General features: G+C 46.1%; 1 protein-coding gene across 1 annotated transcript in view; it reads left to right on the top strand.

The window, feature by feature from the left end:
- Nucleotides 1–23,166, top strand: part of RPAP3 (RNA polymerase II associated protein 3) — a 255,507-nt gene that overhangs the window by 103,627 nt on the left and 128,714 nt on the right. The window contains exons 5-7 of the mRNA XM_063927361.1: nt 2,037–2,164; nt 2,267–2,388; nt 7,395–7,465. Coding sequence (XP_063783431.1) covers nt 2,037–2,164; nt 2,267–2,388; nt 7,395–7,465 — 321 coding nt within the window. The remainder of the gene's footprint in view (nt 1–2,036; nt 2,165–2,266; nt 2,389–7,394; nt 7,466–23,166) is intronic.

The raw sequence follows: 23,166 nt of genomic DNA, 5'->3' as shown, positions 1-23,166 counted from the left end.
TGCAGTTGTTCCGGCATGTTGGCCGGATTCTCATGTTTGTGTGAGCTGGTATGAATCTTGCCACTATCTGTGTAATTCCTTTTCTCGAAGTATGTCGTCTCCTCGGGCACAGTTTCTAGACTGAGTCTGGTAGGAGGGGCATAGAGGGAGGAGCCAGCCCACACTATTAAACGCTTAACGTGCCAATGGCTCCTGGTGGACCCGTCTATACCCCATGGTACTAATATGGACCCCAGCATCCTCTACGGACTACGAGAAAAGGATTTACCGGTAGGTAACCAAAATCCTATTTTTCATAGTGATTGTATCTATCATATTGAAAATGCTTTCCCAGTGCAGTTGTGCTGCTAAACATTTAAAAATAAATAAAAGCTCACTCACTCACCAATATAATAGGAAATTAACACCAGCACTGTAGCCTTACTAGTTTCCACTAAATCTTGGCGTACCTAGAAACCGCCCCTTGTGCCGATCCATCGCTGCTCCTCACCAGTCTTTTTTTTTTTTTTTTTTGTGAGACGGAGAGCTTTGTCTCCATGTTATCGTACCGCCTCGGAGTTCTGAACAAGTAGCTGCCGTGGAATGCAAGCGCTGGTGGCATTGGTACGCAGCAAGTGCTCTGCACTCCGCTATGTGTGCATGCGTGATGGGTACCGATTTTCACTCGTAACCTGGCGCGGCAGTGGCACTCCTGGTTTGCTGATGTTAATAGCTTCTTGGTTTAGCCCCAGGTCAGCGTGTGTTACACTTTGGGATGCAGTGTGTTTCTTTGGTACCAATTATTGCAAGGTTGATATTTAAGGGGCCCAGTTAAGCGATATTACATGTTCATTCCTTTTTAATTTTTTTTTTTATTATTATGATATGCTGCTGATTTTATTTATAATTTTGCTACTCTCTAGACAAATGTCCAGCAGGGCTGAAATGTCAGCCTACTGACTCATAGGTACATATGTTTTCTGAAACTTTGATATTTACTAAAGGAAGGTTTTTTCGTTCTATTTTGTGGAAGAGTGGTGAGTGCCCTTTGGTGTCCCTTTCGTGTGGTTCCTGTGTGTGCATGTGTTAAAATATATCAATTTTTTGTTTGTTAAATCAACCATATGGAAACCCCCCTTTAAAAGTCCTGCATTTGCCCCTGAGGCTGATCATACTATGAAGGAGACTGAAAAAAAATATCCAGGCCGAGCCAATCAGCGCTCAGAATGGGATACTTGGAACCTTCTGCTTCCAGTATACTGTAAGAATGAAAAGTCATAAAACATTGAGTACTTTCGTGACACAAATCCTTGACAAGCTGGGCAGACATTTTCTGCTTGGGCATGCTGGTACTTATAGAACTATATTCGCAAGCTGTTACTGCCTTCCAGGATTTTCCAAGAACGATTAGGGTTATCTGCACTCCGCTGACCAGGCTGTGTCTGGGTTGCACATTATGACAAGGGTACCACCTGCTGTTACAGTCTGGCTTAGCCTGGCACTAATACCCACTTTTGCTGATGAGACCTAACTTGTTTTAGTGGATGGAACTTTTTTTTTTTTCTTTTCTACATTTTCAGCATGGCAGTGATCATCAATCTAATAGTGATGACTGCTATATCTTGAATCCAGAGGACTTAATTGTTCATTATTTCTAGTATACTTTGAGTGCACGTATCTCTAGATGTCATTTTGCTGCTGTCATTTTACAGTTACGTTAAACTGCAACTTACTCTAAATGTAACCCTAAAAGGAACATCTGTATCAAGAAACTGCAACTGAAACATTTGACTAGCAGTGTTAGGATACTATAAGATTAGGAGAAGAATTATTTAAATAATTACTTGATCTTTTTCTTTTGTTATGTTTATAGCTTTGATTTGTTCCTATTAAAAACCAGTATGTCTCTCTTCCATGCCCAATAGTGAATTTGCTTTAAAGAAATCATTTTGATGTGTACCATCCTTTTTTTTTTTTTTTTATTTGTTCTTCAAACAAATACTTGGTTATATATAAATTAAATATTTAATTGCTAATTTAGTTTTATTTTAATTCAGGGAAATAATTATTTTAAAGCGGGAAAGTATGACGAAGCTGTGGAGTGCTACACAAAAGGCATGAATGCTGATCCATATAATGCAGTCTTGCCTACAAATCGTGCTTCTGCTTTCTACAGACAAAAGAAGTAAGTTGTCTTTATGCTGCTTTGATAGACCACCTTTCATTATAGGACTTCTGCTTTCCCTAAAGCTCAGATGTTTTTGTTCTTGCCATACATTTGTCCTAGGTTTGCTGTTGCTGAATCGGACTGCAATCTCGCTATTGCATTGAATAAAAACTACTGGAAAGCTTACGCACGGAGGGGAGCCGCTCGACTTGCTTTACACAATTTGCAAGGAGCAAAGGAAGGTTGTCATTTAATCTATTATTTTGAAGAATACCTTATGCTATCTGTTTGCTCAAAATACCTGTTTATTTTTTTATAATTTTTTTCCCAAAATTATTTTAAAGCAAAAAATGTTGTGTAGTTGGGAAGATATGTTGAACATGCATGTCTATTCTACATCTTGTGGGTAGGTGGAGATGAATGATTGTATTGTATTGAATAGATCAAAGTAGAAATACTTCCTATTTATAAAATGTTTATTTAAGCCAGTATAAGAAGCATAGTATCTCAGACATAGCTCATGAATGCAAGATGATATACTATACTACAGAACATAAGGATAAAAGTATTGGCTTGAGGATTGCTGGTCACATAATAGCACACTTAAGCCAGTGTGGGCAACACAAATAAATAGTCAATATCAAATAATCTGAATGCATCATACAGCCACATAGAATAACATCACAGCATGATAAAAAAAACTTCACATAACCAGTAGAGGTAAGAACCAAAGACACCCAGGTCACAAAGCAGGGTCAGGAAAGCAGTTTTTATGCCCACGCTGTACCAACTCAAGAAAGTATTCGGATGAGAAGACCACAGTATCAGCTAGATGCTAAACTATAGTTTAAAGAAGTGTAGCATCCCACTAGGAGGAGGACATAGATCATCTAGAGCAGTGGTTCTCAAACTCGGTCCTCATGACCCCACGCAGTGCATGTTTTGCAGGTAACTCAGCAGGTGCACAGGTGTATTAATTACTCACTGACACATTTTAAAAGGTCCACAGGTGGAGCTAATTATTTCACTTGCGATTCTGTGAGGAGACCTGCAAAACATGCACTGTGTGGGGTCCTGAGGGCCGAGTTTGAGAACCTGTGATCTAGAGGAAAACTGTAGCAAATAAATCTAACAAGAAAATCAAAATAACATGTGAAAGGACCACTAAGCCCATGCCTAAAGAGAAGCCCAAGCACCAGCTGCCACATGCAGCCACCAAATGGCAACAGAATGCTCCAGAACCAAATTAGAGAATGTAACTATGTAAAAAGTTTAACAAGTTTTAATAAAAATAAATAAATAAAACCCTAGCAATAACCTTCACCCTGTATATCAGTCCCTGACTACGATATATCTGGATTCCTAACTACCAGCTACAGTACATTACAAACCACCACCCTCCCTGTATACCAATGCCAACTATGGTATACCTTGCACAATAACAACAAGCTAAACACAAACTATGGAATTCCCTGTCACCCTACCACCCCTAACCTAAGATCCAATAATACAAGCATGGTATAGCTGGCGGGAGCTATCTTGTAAATGATTGCAAAGCAGGGTGCTCCCCATCAATAGAATGCCTCGTAAGAATAAAGTTAAACAGCAAATAAACTGAGCATTAATCTATTACTTATCAACAGAGACAATATGCACCAGTATAATTAATGAGAGAATATAAGAAATAGGTAAGGATTCAGATTAATTGGAATGGTACAGAACAGACTTGCACACTGGTCCAGCCCAGCACAATTGTGAAAAGTCAAATCAATAAATGCAGAAGAACACCAAATACGGCTAGCCCTGTATGCAAGCCCAAACTACAATTCTCCACCCAGTGCATAAGACTCAATAAAATGGCAGTGTTCAGACAGTGCACAAAACAAACAAATAGTAATTAGTACTTAAAGGCACCGCACACTAAATACAAGAAATATCTAAGAACTAGGAGAGAAGAATAGCCAGTCTTTGAGCCTTGTGACATCAATATGTGATCCATTCAAGTAAACAAGTCGCAGTCCCTCCATATACTGTGTATCTAAAAGCAGGGCATCACAGCGGATACTGTTTGTAGCATAGACGCAAGTGCCAGGGTGTAAAGCAGGTAAAAGTCTCAAAGCCTTACCATTGAGATAGATTAGACATAAATTAGCTGGTGAGACCCAGGGAGGTCAAGAATTACTAAAAACATCTATAGATGAGACAAATTGAGTGGAGACCTCCATACTAACATGACGTAAAATAACATCTGCATCTCAATGGCAGATCATCTTAGGTACAAAGGCATTTAAGAGGACCTCAGTAGAAGAGCCCAAAGTATTATAAGCCCATACTGTAACAGAACATTCCAGAAAAACATCTGGGCCACAGGAGACACGCAGCATGCACTCCAAATTAGATTCAAGTTGCATGTCCACTTTCCTTATAGGCAAGATAGCAAAAGTAACAGTACACCAAAGAAAACAGCCCTACCAGACAGCTGATGCTTGATGGTTGTCTATGGAGTTTGAAGATCATTTTATTGAGATGTGATGGAGAGTTTTGTACCTTTTCATATCGGTATCATCCTTCTCCATGTCCTCACCAATCGTTTGCTGTTTATGGCTCATGGCGACTGGTCCATCCCCAGCTTCCCAAGCTTATTAGTCACTCTACATGCATAGTCATCGACTGACCACTACACTAGTCAAAATGTAACTTCAGATACAATAGAAGTACTAGGGGCTGGGAGGTCTGTGGGATCAAGCAACAAGGTGTTTGGTCCTGACTGCCTGTCTGCAACAGAATCGCAATCTGACTGCCCGATAACATACATCGTAATTAGAAGCCAAACATCAATGGAACCAGAATACAGTCTCCAGAAATTAATAGGCATGTGCCAGGTTGATAGTGAATGTAATGTAAGTAGGGAAATCATCAAGCTGCAGGAGACAACTGGATAAATGGGACTGCCCACTACAATGGCATGTGCAGGGTGCCGTGAAAGGAGCTGGTGATCCTGTGGATATACATGTATGTTAGTTCACAATTAAACTTCACTGCAGAGAGGATCCAAATAACTAAAAGTCTGAAAAGCCAAGTAAACAGAGACATCCAGCAATAATGGTACTGCAGGGGACGACTGTGCATGTGCAACCCTTTTAGTGGGTTGGGTACAGGATCCCGGCGCTTAAGATGTGAGTGGTCAGAAGACTGACTCCGGCATCCTGATGCTCAGGGTTCTGACACCTCGTAGGAGCAGTCTAACCCCCTCTACCTGCAGCCTAACCCACCCCCACAGCCTAACCCTAGCCCACCCTGTAGTGCCTAAACTTTAACCCTGCACTTGCCGCAGCATAACCCTATCCATCCCCGGCATACTTACATTTGGGATTCCGGCATCTGCATTGTAAGCTTTGTCTGGATTCTGGCTACGGTCTTGTCACCAGTGTCGGGCACGGGAACACCAACCACAAGATGGTGCATAGAAGGATATGGCATCCCACAGCAGCCAGACACACCAAGCAGTCGGGCACGGGAACACCAACCCATAGATGGCGCGTAGAAGGGTACGTCAAGAATAGGAGGAATGTAGAGCCACTGGGAGCCAGGAACATAGAGACCACAGCAGTGGAACAGAGGGGGCCAATATGGAAAGTAACAGTCTCCCTTGGTCATCTGCGCAGCCAGGGCAGAAATACGGCAATACAGTACTTCCAGCTGTGTTGGAGAAAATACAATTCCGTCTCTGATTATTGAGACAGGCCCCAAGTGGTAGAGATATTATTATCCAAGTCTACCATAAAGAGAAGACTTCACAAAAGCAAATACACAAGGTGCAAACCATTCACATGCCTCAAAATGGTAAGGCCAGATTAGACTTTGCCAAAAAAAAAAAAAATCTAAAAAGGCCAAACCATTCTGGAACAGCATTCTTTGGACAGATGAAATGAAGATCAACCAGTACCAGAATAATGGGAAGAAAAAAATATGGAGAAGGTTTGGAATGGCTCATGATCAGCAGCACAACACATCTTCTGTAAAACACAGTGTAGGTAGAGTGATGCAATGTTCCTGCATTGCTTTCAGTGACACTGGGTCACTAGAATTTATTGATGATTTGACAGAATCAGTCGGATGAATTCTGAAGTGTTTAGAGCTATACCCTCTACTTAGAGTCAGTCAAATTCTGCAAAGTTGATTAGACGGTGCTTCACAGTACAAATGGACAATGAGCCAAAACATACTGTGACAACAACCCAGGAGTTTTTTCATGGCAAAGAAGTGGAATATTCTGCAATGGCCGAGTCAGTCACCTGATCTCAACCCAATCTAGCATGCACAACTGAAGACACCTGCAGTAAAGGCCTGGCAAAGCATAACAAAGGAAGAAAGACAGCATTTGGTGATGTGCATGGGTTCCAGACTTTAGGTCATTGTTGCCTGCAAAGAATTTTCCACAAAGTATTAAAAGTAAACATTATATTATGATTGTGTTAATGTGTCCAATTACATTCGAGCCCCTGACTGGGGGGAATGTGTATAAAAATTGTTGCAATTTTTAAACGTTTTACACAATATTTTTGTTCAACACCTTGAATTAAAGCTTCAGTGCACTTCAATTGCATCTCCATTGTTTCATTTCAAATCAATTGTAGTGGTTTACACAACCAAAATTAAGAAAATTGTGTTGGTGTCCAAACAGATATGGACCTAACTGTATATTTATAATGTGATTTCACATGAGTCCTTCTAAAAAATATTTAAATAATAGTACTTGTCATCTGTCTAAGGCTGGGGCCACACATAGCGGCCAAGCAGGTCCCACTGAACAGGACCCGCTTGGCCTGGAGGGGGATTTTGTGTGCACACAGATCCTGTTCTCTAGGATGCCGCAGAATAGGATCCGGCCAGTGACACAAGGGATTTCAGTTGAGCATGAACACATACATGTCAATGTATGTGTTCACATTAAAATCCGGTTGGATCCGGCGGTGGTGGGACTGCCGCACATGTGTGGGCGCCCATGTGCTATTATTATTATTATTATTATTATTATTATTATTATTATTGTTGTATTTTATTTATTTATTTTGTATGGTACAGTTTTCTTGGTTTAAATATGCTTGAGACATACACAGAAGTAGTAATAAATGTACTTGTTTAGTTGTGTTTCCTATTCTAAAATAACCTCCCAATTTCAGCTTCAAATGCATTATGAATAATCCCACATTTTTCACTTTATGTTATGATTTTACTCCCTGCTTAGATTACGAAAAAGTCCTTGAACTGGATCCAAACAATTTTGAGGCCACAAATGAATTAAAGAAAATTGCAAGGGTAATTCTTTATTCTACATAAGTTGAAAAATTGTTGTTTTGATGCTTTGTAAATCTGTTTTCTGTAGTGCTATTGCTCATGTCATTAATAATATGTATTCCTGTATTACATTATTCATATACTGCCTTAGTTGAAAATATTCTCCATTTTTTGACATCCCTCAATTATTTTAGTTATTCCATCACGATTACAAAATGTGGGAAGTCCAGATATTCAGAACTTTCATGGAGAATGCTGAAGTGGTAGGGGCATCTTTACTAAACTGCAGGTTTACAAAAGTGGAGATGTTGCCCATAGCAGATTCTATAGAACAGGTATTCCCAACCTCGGTCCTCAAGGCGCACTAACTGTGCGGATTTTTTAGATATCCAGGCTTCAGCACAGATGGTTAAATCAAAATAACTGGTGATAATTTAGTCACCTGTGCTCAAGCATGGATATCACTAAGACCTGAACTGTTAGTGTGCCCTGAGAACTGAGGTTGGAAATGCCTGGTTTAGAAGTGCTAGATAAATGATAATAAGAATCTGGTTGGTTGCTATGGGCAACATCTCCATTCCTGTAACCCGCACTTTAGTAAATATTCCTCATAGAGTCCACCATTCTAGACTCATTCATATAAATAGGCAGGGCCATAACTAGGAGTATGCGAGCGGTGCCATCGGCCAGGGCCCTGTGGGTAGATTTGTTAATTCCCCATGGCATCTGCATGTGGCTTGCAAGGTACCTGGAATTCTATTGCAAAGCTGGCCAGAGCATCCAAGAGCACTCAGGGAGGCACCCTGCAACCTATGGAGCCGCCAGCCCTGCCACCTAGGCATTATGTCAGGGTGTCACAAGTTTAGGGAGCGGGACATGCACAGAGTGCACTGCCGCCAAGTTACGGCGCTGCAAATAGTCATAAATCATTGCTATGGTGTCTGTCTAATTAAGCAATTTGTTCAGTGGGAAGGATGGCATTCCAGAGTTCCCCTGGCAACAATACTTACAGCATTTATATGTTCTTGTATAGTATTGTTGCAAAAGTACTCTCGGGAGTCTAAAATAAAGAGGCTTGTACCTACACTTTAAATTACAGGAGAGTAATTGTTGTAATTCTAAAACAAAATACACACTTGCTTTTCGTTTACAATCTTGTCAATTCAATAAAAAAAAGTGCTTCTTCTCAATTTGTTTTTACCATGTGAGGAGAAATAAGCAAAACTGCTATTTTCTCTTTCATCCACTAGGGGACACTGGAACTCTTCAAACAGCTGGGGTGTGAAGTATGCAGGCCGGAGGTAGCACAATCTAAATAACAAATTTAAGTACAGCTGGCTCCTCCCCCTTCACACCATAAATAATCCCTCAGTTTGAAAAATTGTGTTAGCAGGAAGAAGCTCAGAAGAGGAGCTTTTGCTCCATAGACTATCCTTTTGTTTAAAATTAATTGCAGTAGAAGATTTTTTTTTTAGCCCAATCCCACCTATCTGAAAGGAGGATGCAGGCTGGGACTTGTGAGATAACGATCCCGTATGAAGGGATCTGAGGCTCACCCAATGGATTCCAGAAACAGTGAGTGACTAAGCGTAAAACAAAGAAGTTATCTAGTTGGGAAAAGCGCTGTGCAGACAGACTGCGGCTGCAAGATTTAGACAATTCTTAATACAGGCAGAGAGCGCGCTGGCAGAGCGGAACAAAGGAGCCCCGCTGAGGCGCTGAGTGGCAGAGTCCAGCGGTGATGGCGGCGCTAGCCGTAGACAGAGATCCGGAGCAGCGTGGGGCAGCGGGTCCTATTATAGGGACGCAATGGCTTGCGGAATGGACTCCATAGGGCTGTTTGTGACAGCAGTGAGAGCAGCGCGACTATAAGGGGGTGGCAGCCTTATGTTAAGCACTAGCCTGGACGGGGTGATTGTAAAAATTGAGTTTCGGCCACCTTGTTTTCTCTAACGTCCTAGAGGATGCTGGGACTCCGTAAGGACCATGGGGAATAGACGGGCTCCGCAGGAGACATGGGCACTTTAAGAAAGACTTTGGGTGTGCACTGGCTCCTCCCTCTATGCCCCTCCTCCAGACCTCAGTTTGAGACTGTGCCCAGAGGAGATGGGTGCACTGCAGGGAGCTTTCCTGAGTTTCCTGCTAAGAAAGTATATTTGTTAGGTTTTTTATTTTCAGGGAGCACTGCTGGCAACAGACTCCCTGCATCGAGGGACTGAGGGGAGAGAAGCAGACCTACTTAAATGATAGGCTCTGCTTCTTAGGCTACTGGACACCATTAGCTCCAGAGGGAGTCAGAACACAGGTTCGCCCTGGACGTTCGTCCCAGAGCCGCGCCGCCGTCCTCCTCACAGAGCCAGAAGAAAGAAGCCGGGTGAGTATGAGAAAAAAAAAAGCAACAAAAGGCGGCAGAAGACTTCATTGATCTTCACTGAGGTAACGCACAGCACTGCAGCTGTGCGCCATTGCTCCCATACACCTCACAAACGGCAGTCACTGTAAGGGTGCAGGGGGGGGGTGCCCTGGGCAGCAATATAAACCTCTTATTTGGCAAAAGAGAGCATATATGCAGCTGGACACTGTATATATGCATGAGCCCCCGCCAATTTTACACTTTTAGCGGGACTGAAGCCTGCCGCCGAGGGGGCGGGGCTTCTCCCTCAGCACTCACCAGCGCCATGTTTTTCTCCACAGCACCGCTGAGAGGAAGCTCCCCGGACTCTCCCCTGCTTATACCACGGTAGAAGAGAGGGTTTTAAAGAAGAGGGGGGGGGGCACATAATTCGGCGCAGATAATAATAACAGCGCTACGGGGTAAACATTAAATTGCTGTGTTTTTCCTGGGTCATATTGCGCTGGGGTGTGTGCTGGCATACTCTCTCTCTCTGTCTCTCCAAAGGGCCTTGTGGGGGAATTGTCTTCAGAAGAGCATTCCCTGAGTGTGTGGTGTGTCGGTACGTGTGTGTCGACATGTCTGAGGTAAAAGGCTCTCCTAGGGAGGAGATGGAGCAAATGTGTATGTGTGTGTGGTGTCTCCGTCGACAACGCCGACGCCTGATTGGATATGTGTAATTAAGTGCTAAGATGAATTTATTACACAAAAGATTAGAGAACAGACAGGGAATCTACCCATGTCTGTCCCTGTGTCACAGAGACCTTCAGAGTCTCACAACGCTCACTATCCAAAATAATAGACACTGATATCGACACAGAGTCTGACTCCAGTGTCGACTACGATAATGCAAAGTACAGCCAAAACTGGCAGTAAAGTATTCAATATATGATTATTGTAATAAAAGATGTTTTGCATATCACTGATGACTCATCTGTTCCTGACACGAGGGTACACATGTTTAAGGGGAAGAAAGCTGAGGTAAATTTCCCTCCTCTCATGAAGAAAAAGAGCGGGAATCTCCAGACAAGAAGCTGCAGCTTCCCAAAAAGAATTCTCAGGGAGTATCCTTTCCCTAAATGGGGCCAGGATACGATGGGAATCTTCCACTAGGGTGTACAAGGCATTGACACGTTTACCCAAAAAGGTAGCGCTGACTTTACAGCTATCCTCAGGGATCCTGCAGATAGCATGCAGTAAAAGTACTTTGAAGTCCATTTACACACATTCTGGTACACTACTCAGACCGGCGATTGTGTCGGCATGGGTTTATAGCGCTGTAGCAGCGTAGACTGATACCTTATCAGCGGAGATTGAAACCCTAGATAAGGATACCATGTTATTGTCCCTAGTAAGTATGTGTATATATATATATATATATATATATATATATATGTATGTATGTGTGTATGTGTATATATATATATATATATATACACTGCTCAAAAAAATAAAGGGAACACTAAAATAACACATCCTAGATCTGAATGAATGAAATATTCTTATAAAATACTTTGTTCTTTACATAGTTGAATGTGCTGACAACAAAATCACACAAAAATTATCAATGGAAATCAAATTTATTAACCCATGGAGGTGTGGATTTGGAGTCACCCTCAAAATTAAAGTGGAAAAACACACTACAGGATGATCCAACTTTGATGTAATGTCCTTAAAACAAGTCAAAATGAGGCTCAGTAGTGTGTGTGGCCTCCACGTGCCTGAATGACCTCCCTACAATGCCTGGGCATGCTCCTGATGAGGTGGCGGATGGTCTCCTGAGGGATCTCCTCCCAGACCTGGACTAAAGCATCCGCCAACTCCTGGACAGTCTGTGGTGCAACGTAGCATTGGTGGATGGAGCGAGACATGATGTCCCAGATGTGCTCAGTTGGATTCAGGTCTGGGGAACGGGCGGGCCAGTCCATAGCATCAATGCCTTCGTCTTGCAGGAACTGCTGACACACTCCAGCCACATGAGGTCTAGCATTGTCTTGCATTAGGAGGAACCCAGGGCCAACCACACCAGCATATGGTCTCACAAGGGGTCTGAGGATCTCATCTGGGTACCTAATGGCAGTCAGGCTACCTCTGGCGAGCACATGGAGGGCTGTGCAGCCCCCCAAAGAAATGCCACCCCACACCATTACTGACCCACTGCCAAACCGGTCATGCTGGAGGATATTGCAGGCAGCAGAACGTTCTCCTTGGCGTCTCCAGACTCTGTCACGTCTGTCACATGTGCTCAGTGAGAACCTGCTTTCATCTGTGAAGAGCACAGGGCGCCAGTGGTGAATTTGTCAATCTTGGTGTTCTCTGGCAAATGACAAACATCCTGCACGGTGTTGGGCCGTAAGCACAACCCCCACCTGTGGACGTCTGGTCCTCATACCACCCTCATGGAGTCTGTTTCTGATCGTTTGAGTAGACACATGCACATTTGTGGCTTGCTGGAGGTCATTTTGCAGGGCTCTGGCAGTGCTCCTCCTGTTCCTCCTTGCACAAAGGCGGAGGTAACGGTCCTGCTGCTGGGTTGTTGCCCTCCTACGGCCGCATCCACGTCTCCTGATGTGCTGGCTTGTCTCCTGGTAGCGCCTCCATGCTCTGGACACTACGCTGACAGACACAGCAAACCTTCTTGCCACAGCTCGCATTGATGTGCCATCCTGGATGAGCTGCACTACCTGAGCCACTTGTGTGGGTTGTAGTGAGGTCATACAGGCATGTGGAGGCCACACACACTACTGAGCCTCATTTTGACTTGTTTTAAGGACATTACATCAAAGTTGGATCATCCTGTAGTGTGTTTTTCCACCTTAATTTTGAGGGTGACTCCAAATCCACACCTCCATGGGTTAATACATTTGATTTCCATTGATAATTTTTGTGTGATTTTGTTGTCAGCACATTCAACTATGTAAAGAACAAAGTATTTAATAAGAATACTTCATTCATTCAGATCTAGGATGTTTTATTTTAGTGTTCCCTTTATTTTTTTTGAGCAGTGTATATGTGTATGTATGTATATATTTGTGTATATATATATATATATATATATATATATATTTATATAAAAGACATGCCCAAAGAGACGTTAGTCTACTGGGTTCTAGAGTCAACTTATATGTCGATTTCTGCTAGACGTGTCCTGTAGAACATGCAATGGACAGGTGATGCCGACTAAAAGAGGCATATGGAGTTGTTGCCTTACAAGGATGAGGAATTGTTCGGAGAGGGCCTCTCGGATCTCGTCTCCACGGCTACGGCAGTTAAATAAAACATTTTGCCATATATTCCCTCACAATCTAAGAAAGCGCCTCATTATCAAATGCAGTCCTTTCGTTCCAATAAAAGCAAGAGAGTACGTGGATCGTCCTTTCTTGCCAGAGGTAAGGGCAGAGGGAAAAAGCTGCACAACACAGCTAGTTACCGGGAACAGAAGTCCTCCCCGGCCTCTGCTAAATCCACCGCATGACGCTGGGGCCCCCCTGAGGGAGTCAGCTCCTGTGGGGGCACGTCTTCGACTGTTCAGCCATGTCTGGGTCCACTCACAGGTGGATCCATGGGCAATAGAAATTTGTTTCCCAGGGTTACAGGCTGGAATTCGAAGAAGTGCCTCCTCGCCGGTTTCAAATCGGCCCTACCGAAACAACCCCTGGAAAGGGAGATAGTGTTACATGCGATTCACAAATTGTGTCTGCAACAAGTGGTGGTAGAGGTTCCCCTGCTTCAAAGAGGGCAGGGGTACTACTCAACTCTGTTTGTGGTTCCGAAACCGGACGGTTCGGTCAGACCCATTTTAAATTTCTCTGACGTCCTAGTGGATGCTGGGAACTCCGTAAGGACCATGGGGAATAGACGGGCTCCGCAGGAGACTGGGCACTCTTAAAAGAAAGATTAGGTACTATCTGGTGTGCACTGGCTCCTCCCTCTATGCCCCTCCTCCAGACCTCAGTTAGAATCTGTGCCCGGCCAGAGCTGGGTGCTCCTAGTGGGCTCTCCTGAGCTTGCTAGAAAGAAAGTATTTGTTAGGTTTTTTATTTTCAGTGAGATCTGCTGGCAACAGACTCACTGCTACGTGGGACTGAGGGGAGAGAAGCAAACCTACCTGCTTGCAGCTAGCTTGTGCTTTTTAGGCTACTGGACACCATTAGCTCCAGAGGGTTCGAACACAGGGCCTGACCTCGATCGTCCGTTCCCGGAGCCGCGCCGCCGTCCCCCTTGCAGAGCCAGAAGACAGAAGAACAGTTGAAATCGGCGGCTGAAGACTCCTGTCTTCATTAAGGTAGCGCACAGCACTGCAGCTGTGCGCCATTGCTCCCACAGCACACCGCACACTCCGGTCACTGTAGGGTGCAGGGCGCTGGGGGGGGGGGGGGCGCCCTGGGCAGCAATTATAATACCTTTTGGCACAAATTACACACATAATACAGTCTAGCACTGTATATGTGTGCAAACCCCCGCCATTAAGTCACACAAAACGCGGGACAGAAGCCCGCCGCTGAGGGTGCGGGGCCTTCTTCCTCAGCACACCAGCGCCATTTTCCTTCACAGCTCCGCTGGAAGCACGCTCCCCAGGCTCTCCCCTGCAGTATCCAGGTACAAGACGGGTTAAAAAGAGAGGGGGGCACATAAATTTAGGCGCAAATCGATACAAACAAGCAGCTATTGGGAAAATCACTTATTAGCAGTGTAAATCCCTGTGTTATTTAGCGCTGTGGTGTGTGCTGGCATACTCTCTCTCTGTCTCCCCAAAGGACTTTGTGGGGTCCTGTCCTCAGTCTGAGCATTCCCTGTGTGTGTGCGGTGTGTCGGTACAGCTGTGTCAACATGTTTGATGAGGGTTACGTGGAGGCGGAGCAGGGGCAGATACATGTGGTGTCGCCCCCGGCGGGGCCGACACCTGATTGGATGGATATGTGGAAGGTCTTAACCGACAGTGTCAACTCCTTACATAAAAGGTTTGATGACGCAGCAGCCTTGGGACAGCCGGGGTCTCAGCCCGCGCCTGCCCAGGCGACTCAGAAGCCGTCAGGGGCTCATAAACGCCCGCTAGCTCTGATGGTAGACACAGATGTCGACACGGAGTCTGACTCCAGTGTAGATGAGGATGAGACAAATGTACAGTCTACAAAAGCCATCCGATGCATGATTACTGCAATGAAAGATGTATTGCACATTTCTGATATTAACCCGGTTACCACCAAAAGGGGTATTATGTTTGGGGAGAAAAAGCAGCCAGTGACTTTTCCCCCATCTGATGAATTAAATGATTTGTGTGAAGAAGCGTGGAGTTCCCATGATAAGAAACTAGTGATTTCTAAGAGGTTACTGATGGCGTACCCTTTCCCGCCAACGGATAGGTTACGTTGGGAAACATCCCATAGGGTGGACAAGGCTCTAACACGCTTATCTAAAAGGGTGGCACTGCCGTCTCAAGATACGGCCGCCCTAAAGGATCCTGCGGATAGAAAGCAGGAAGCTATCCTGAAGTCTGTGTATACACACTCTGGTACTCTACTGAGACCTGCTATTGCTTCAGCCTGGATGTGTAGTGCTGCAGCAGCATGGACTGATACCCTGTCAGACAACATTGATTCCCTCGACAGGGCTAACCATCGAACATATAAAAGACGTCGTCTTATATATGCGGGATGCACATAGGGACATTTGCCTGCTGGCATCTAGAATTAATGCAATGTCCATTTCTGCCAGGAGAGTATTATGGACTTGGCCGTGGACAGGTGATGCTGATTCTAAAAAACACATGGAGGTTTTGCCTTATAAGGGTGAAAAACTATTTGGGGACGGTCTCTCGGACCTCGTATCCACAGCAACTGCTGGGAAGTCGACTTTTTTGCCTCAGGTTCCCTCACAGCCTAAGAAAGCACCGTATTATCAAATGCAGTCCTTTCGGCCTCAGAAAGGCAAGCGGGTCAGAGGAGCATCCTTTCTGGGCAGAGGCAAGGGTAGAGGAAAGAAGCTGCACCAGGCAGCCAGTTCCCAGGAACAAAAATCCTCCCCTGCTTCCACTAAGTCCACCGCATGACGTTGGGGCTCCACAGGCGGAGCCAGGTGCGGTGGGGGCGCGTCTCCGAAACTTCAGCAACCAGTGGGTTCGCTCACAAGTGGATCTATGGGCTGTACAAATTGTGTCTCAGGGATACAAGCTGGAGTTCGAGGCGACTCCCCCTCGCCGTTACCTCCAATCAGCCTTGCCAGCTGCTCCCAGGGAAAGGGAGGTAGTACTGGCGGCAATTCACAAGCTGTACCTCCAGCAGGTGATAATCAAGGTCCCCCTCCTTCAACAGGGCAGGGGTTACTATTCCACAATGTTTGTGGTACCGAAACCGGACGGTTCGGTGAGACCCATCCTGAATTTAAAATCCTTGAACACTTATATAAAGAAGTTCAAGTTCAAAATGGAATCGCTCAGGGCGGTTATTGCAAGCCTGGAAGAGGGGGATTTTATGGTGTCGCTGGACATCAAGGATGCTTACTTGCATGTCCCCATTTTCCCACCTCACCAGGAGTACCTCAGGTTTGTGGTACAGAACTGTCATTACCAATTCCAGACGTTGCCGTTTGGTCTCTCCACGGCTCCGAGAATATTTACCAAGGTAATGGCCGAAATTATGATACTCCTTCGCAGAAAGGGAGTTATAATTATCCCGTACTTGGACGATCTCCTCATAAAGGCGAGGTCCAAAGAGCAGTTGTTGGTCAGCGTAGCACTCTCTCAGGAAGTGTTGCAACAGCACGGCTGGATTCTGAATATCCCAAAGTCGCAGCTGATCCCTACGACGCATCTGCTTTTCCTGGGAATGATTCTGGACACAGAACAGAAGAAGGTGTTTCTCCCAGAGGAGAAGGCCCAGGAATTGTCATCTCTGGTCTGGGACCTCCTGAAACCAAAACAGGTGTCGGTGCATCACTGCACGCGAGTCCTGGGAAAGATGGTGGCTTCTTACGAAGCAATTCCCTTCGGCAGGTTCCATGCAAGGATCTTTCAGTGGGATCTGTTGGACAAATGGTCCGGATCGTATCTTCAGATGCATCGGTTGATCACCCTGTCCCCAAGGGCCAGGGTGTCTCTGCTGTGGTGGCTGCAGAGGGCTCATCTTCTCGAGAGACGCAGGTTCGGCATACAGGACTGGATCCTGGTGACCACGGATGCAAGCCTCCGAGGATGGGGGGCAGTCACTCAGGGAAGAAACTTCCAAGGACAGTGGTCAAGTCTGGAGACTTCTCTACACATAAATATATTGGAACTAAGGGCCATCTACAACGCCCTGAGTCAAGCAGAGCCCCTGCTTCAAAACCAATCTGTACTGATTCAGTCAGACAACATCACGGTGGTCGCCCATGTAAACCGCCAGGGCGGCACAAGAAGCAGGATGGCAATGGCAGAAGCCACAAGGATTCTTCGATGGGCGGAGAATCACGTGCTAGCACTGTCAGCAGTGTTCATTCCGGGAGTGGACAACTGGGAAGCAGACTTCCTCAGCAGGCACGACCTCCACCCGGGAGAGTGGGGACTTCATCAAGAAGTCTTCACACAGGTTGTAAACCGTTGGGAACTGCCACAGGTGGACATGATGGCGTCCCGCCTCAACAAAAAGCTAAAAAAAATATTGCGCCAGGTCACGGGACCCTCAGGCGATAGCTGTGGACGCACTAGTGACACCGTGGGTGTACCAGTCGGTTTATGTGTTCCCTCCTCTTCCTCTCATACCCAAGGTACTGAGGATAGTAAGAAAGAGAGGAGTAAGAACTATACTCATCGTTCCGGATTGGCCAAGAAGAACTTGGTACCCAGAACTACAAGAAATGATCTCAGAGGACCCATGGCCTCTGCCTCTCAGACAGGACCTGTTACAGCAGGGGCCCTGTCTGTTCCAAGACTTACCGCGGCTGCGTTTGACGGCATGGTGGTTGAACGCCGGATCCTAGCGGAAAAGGGCATTCCGGATGAAGTTATTTCTACGCTGATAAAGGCTAGGAAAGACGTGACAGCAAAACATTATCACAGTATATGGCGAAAATATGTTGCTTGGTGTGAGGCCAGGAAGGCCCCTACAGAGGAATTCCAGCTGGGTCGATTCCTGCACTTCCTACAGTCAGGAGTGACTATGGGCCTAAAATTAGGATCCATAAAGGTCCAGATTTCGTCCCTATCTATTTTCTTTCAAAAAGAACTGGCTTCACTGCCTGAAGTTCAGACGTTTGTTAAGGGAGTGCTGCATATTCAGCCCCCTTTTGTGCCTCCAGTGGCACCTTGGGATCTTAACGTTGTGTTGGATTTCCTGAAATCACACTGGTTTGAGCCACTTAAGACCGTGGAGCTAAAGTATCTCACGTGGAAGGTGGTCATGCTGTTGGCCTTGGCGTCAGCTAGGCGTGTGTCAGAATTGGCGGCTTTGTCATGTAAAAGCCCGTATCTGATCTTCCATATGGACAGGGCCGAATTGAGGACTCGTCCCCAATTTCTCCCAAAGGTGGTATCAGCGTTTCATTTGAACCAACCTATTGTGGTGCCTGCGGCTACTCAGGACTTGGAGGCTTCCAAGTTGCTGGACGTAGTCAGGGTTTTGAAAATCTATGTAGCCAGGACGGCTGGAGTCAGGAAAACTGACTCGCTGTTTATCCTGCATGCACCCAACAAACTGGGTGCTCCGGCTTCAAAGCAAACTATTGCGCGCTGGATCTGTAACCCGATTCAGCAAGCTCATTCTGCGGCAGGGTTACCGCATCCTAAATCGGTAAAAGCCCATTCCACAAGATAGGTGGGCTCTTCTTGGGCGGCTGCCCGAGGGGTCTCGGCTTTACAGCTTTGCCGAGCTGCTACTTGGTCGGGTTCAAACACATTTGCTAAGTTCTACAAGTTTGATACCCTGGCTGAGGAGGACCTTGCCTTTGCTCATTCGGTGCTGCAGAGTCATCCGCACTCTCCCGCCCGTTTGGGAGCTTTGGTATAATCCCCATGGTCCTTACGGAGTTCCCAGCATCCACTAGGACGTCAGAGAAAATAAGAATTTACTCACCGGTAATTCTATTTCTCGTAGTCCGTAGTGGATGCTGGGCGCCTGTCCCAAGTGCGGACTCTCTGCAATACATGTATATAGTTATTGCTTAACTAAAGGGTTATTGTTATGAGCCATCTGTTACTGAGGCTCAGTTGTTGTTCATACTGTTAACTGGGTATGGTTATCACAAGTTGTACAGTGTGATTGGTGTGGCTGGTATGAGTCTTACCCTGGATTCCAAATACTTTCCTTGTTGTGTCAGCTCTTCCGGGCACAGTTTCCTTAACTGAGGTCTGGAGGAGGGGCATAGAGGGAGGAGCCAGTGCACACCAGATAGTACCTAATCTTCTTTTAGAGTGCCCAGTCTCCTGCGGAGCCCGTCTATTCCCCATGGTCCTTACGGAGTTCCCAGCATCCACTACGGACTACGAGAAATAGAATTACCGGTGAGTAAATTCTTATTTTAAAATCCCTGGACCTTTACTTTAAACGGTTCAAGTTCAAGATGGAATCACTCAGGGCGGTCATCGCCAGCCTAGAAGGGGGAGATTTTTTTTGGTATCTCTGGACATAAAGGATGCATACCTGCATGTCCCCATATATCCTCCTCATCATGCGTACCCGAGATTTGCGGTACAGGATTGTCATTACCAATTTCAGATGTTGCCGTTTGGGCTTTCCACGGCCCCGAGAATTTTCACCAAGGTAATGGCGGAAATGATGGTGCTCCTGCGCAAGCAGGGTGTCACAATTATCCAGTACTTAGACGATCTCCTCATAAAAGCGAGATCACGGGAGAAGTTGCTGAGCAGCGTATCACTTTCACGGAATGTGTTACAGCGACACGGCTGGATTCTCAATATTCCAAAGTCGCAGATGAATCCTACAACTCGTCTGCCCTTCTTGGGCATGATTCCGGACACAGACCAGAAATGGGTTTTTCTTCCGAAGGAAAAAGCGCAGGAACTCATGACTCTAGTCATGAACTTGTGGAAACCAAAACAAGTGTCAGTACATCATTGCACTCAAGTTCTGGGAAAGATGGTGGCAACATATGAAGCCATTCCACACGGCAGATTCCATGCAAGGGCCTTCCAATGGGACCTATTGGACAAATGGTCCGGGTCGTATCTGCAATTGCATCAGCGGATCACCCTGTCCCCCAGGGCCAGAGTATCTCTCCTGTGGTGGCAAAACAGTGCTCACCTTCTAGAGGGCCGCAGGTTCGGCATTCAGGACTGGATCCTGGTGACCACGGACGCGAGCCCCCGTGGTTGGGGAGCGGTCACACAGGGAAGAAATTTCCAAGGACTTTGGTCAAGTCAAGAGACTTGTCTTCACATCAACATCCTGGAACTAAGGGCCATATACAAAGCCCTACGTCAAGCGGAGATCTTACTTCGAAATCGACCAGTTCTGATCCAGTCAGACAACATCACTGCAGTAGCTCATGTAAACCGCCAAGGCGGCACAAGGAGCAGAGTGGCAGTGGCGGAAGCCACCAGAGTACTTCACTGGGCGGAGAATCATGTAAGCGCTCTGTCAGCAGTGTTCATTCCGGGAGTGGACAACTGGGAAGCAGACTTCCTCAGCAGACACGATCTGCATCCGGGAGAGTGGTGACTTCATCAGGAAGTCTTTGCGCAGATTGCAAGTCGGTGGGGACTACCCCAAATAGACATGATGGCATCCCGTCTCAACAAAAAGCTACAAAGGTATTGCGCCAGGTCAAGAGACCCTCAGGCGGTAGCTGTGGACGCCCTAGTGACACCGTGGGTGTTCCAGTCGGTATATGTGTTTCCTCCTCTTCCTTTCATACCCAAGGTGTTGAGGATAATAAGAAGAAGAGGAGTGAGAACAATTCTCATTGTTCCAGATTGGCCACGAAGAACCTGGTATCCGAATCTGCAAGAAATGCTCACAGAAGATCCGTGGCCTCTTCCTCTAAGGCAGGACCTGTTACAATAAGGTCCCTGTCTGTTCTAAGACTTACCGCGGCTGCGTTAAACAGCATGGCGGTTGAACGCCGGATCCTAGCGGAAAAGGGTATTCCGGATGAGGTCATTCCTACGCTAATAAAGGCTAGGAAGGACGTGACGTCTAAACATTATCACCGAATATGGCAAAAATATGTTTCTTGGTGTGAGGCCAGGAATGCTCCTATGGAAGAATTCCGCCTGGCCCGTTTTCTTCACTTCCTACAAACTGGAGTGAATTTGGGCCTAAACTTAGGCTCCATTAAAAGTTCAGATTTCGGCCGTATCCATTTTCTTTCAAAAGGAATTGGCCTCATTACCTGAAGAACAGACTTTTGTGAAGGGAGTACTGCATATTCAGCCTCCTTTTGTACCTCCGGTGGCGCCTTGGGACCTTAACGTGGTGTTAAGTTTCCTTAAGTCACATTGGTTTGACCCACTTAAGACAGTGGAGTTGAAATATCTCACCTGGAAGGTGGTCATGTTGTTAGCCTTGGCTTCGGCTAGGCGAGTTTCGGAATTGGCGGCTTTATCACATATAAAAGCCCCTATCTGGTTTTCCATATGGATAGAGCGGAATTGCGGACCCGTCCTCAATTCCTGCCTAAGGTGGTCTCATCCTTTCATATGAACCAACCTATTGTCGTGCCTGTGGCTACACGTGACTTGGAGGATTCCGAGTCCCTTGATGTGGTCAGGGCTTTGAAAATTGACGTGGCCAGAACGGCTAGGATCAGAAAAACAGAAGCACTGTTTGTCCTGTATGCAGCCAACAAAGTTGGCGGCCCTGCTTCAAAGCAGACTATTGCTCGCTGGATCTGTAACACGATTCGGCAGGCACATTCTACGGCAGGATTGCCGTTACCAAAATCGGTTAAGGCCCATTCCACTAGGAAGGTGGGCTCTTCTTGGGCGGCTGCCCGAGGGGTCTCGGCACTACAGCTGTGCCGAGCTGCTACTTGGTCGGGGTCAAACACCTTTGCAAAGTTCTATAAGTTTGATACCCTGGCTGAGGAGGACCTCCTGTTTGCTCAATCGGTGCTGCAGAGTCATCCGCACTCTCCCGCCCGTTTGGGAGCTTTGGTATAATCCCCATGGTCCTTACGGAGTCCCAGCATCCTCTAGGATGTTAGAGAAAGTAAGATTTTAAACCTACCGGTAAATCTTTTTCTCGTTGTCCGTAGAGGATGCTGGGCGCCCGTCCCAAGTGCGGACTACTTCTGCAAGACTTGTATATAGTTATTGCTTACATAAGGGTTATGTTATAGTTTCATCGGTCTTAGACTGATGCTATGTTGTTTTTCATACTGTTAACTGGGTAGTATATCACAAGTTATACGGTGTGATTGGTGTGGCTGGTATGAATCTTGCCCTTGGATTAACAAAAATCCTTTCCTCGTACTGTCCATCTCCTCTGGGCACAGTTTTTCTAACTGAGGTCTGGAGGAGGGGCATAGAGGGAGGAGCCAGTGCACACCCAAAGTCTTTCTTAAAGTGCCCATGTCTCCTGCGGAGCCCGTCTATTCCCCATGGTCCTTACGGAGTCCCAGCATCCTCTACGGACTACGAGAAAAAGATTTACTGGTAGGTTTAAAATCTTATTTTCTGTTATTAGGCGTGCAGGCAGAGCGGGAATCCCCTCAGTGAGGGGGAGGAGACATTTTACAGACTCTGCTGGCACTGTTAGGAAATAGCAGGCTGAGGGAGTTAGGCAGCAGTCATAGATGTTTATAGTTTTCTCTACATTATACTTGCACTGGCGCTGGGGGATAGATGTGCTGTTTCAGAGTCCACTTTTTTCTCATACGTCCTAGAGGATGCTGGGGTCCACTTCAGTACCATGGGGTATAGACGGTTCCGCAGGAGTCATGGGCACTTTAAGACTTTTCAAGGGTGTGAACTGACTCCTCCCTCTATGCCCCTCCTCCAGACCTCAGTTTAGATTTGAGCCCAGGCAGACTGGATGCACTCCAGGGGAGCTTTACTGAGTTTCTCTGAAAAGACTTATGTTAGGTTTTTTAATTTCCAGGGAGAATTGCTGGCAACAGTCTCCCTGCTTCGAGGGACTTAGGGGGCAGAAGTAGGAACCAACTTCCTGAATAGTTTCATGGCTCTGCTTCTGGCTGACAGGACACCATTAGCTCCTGAAGGGAACTGAACGCTAGCTGCGGCTATGTGCTCACTCCCACAGCCGCCGTCACCCCCCTTACAGAGCCAGAAGTCAGAAGACAGGTGAGTGTAAGAAGAAATCTTCAGACATCGTGACGGCTAAAAGGTACCGCGCAGCGGGCGGGAACGCTGCGCGCCATGCTACCCACACATACACAA

This window comes from Pseudophryne corroboree, chromosome 6 (assembly GCF_028390025.1).
Source record: "Pseudophryne corroboree isolate aPseCor3 chromosome 6, aPseCor3.hap2, whole genome shotgun sequence".
NCBI lineage: Eukaryota > Metazoa > Chordata > Amphibia > Anura > Myobatrachidae > Pseudophryne > Pseudophryne corroboree.
This window is presented reverse-complemented; position numbering and strand designations above follow the sequence as displayed.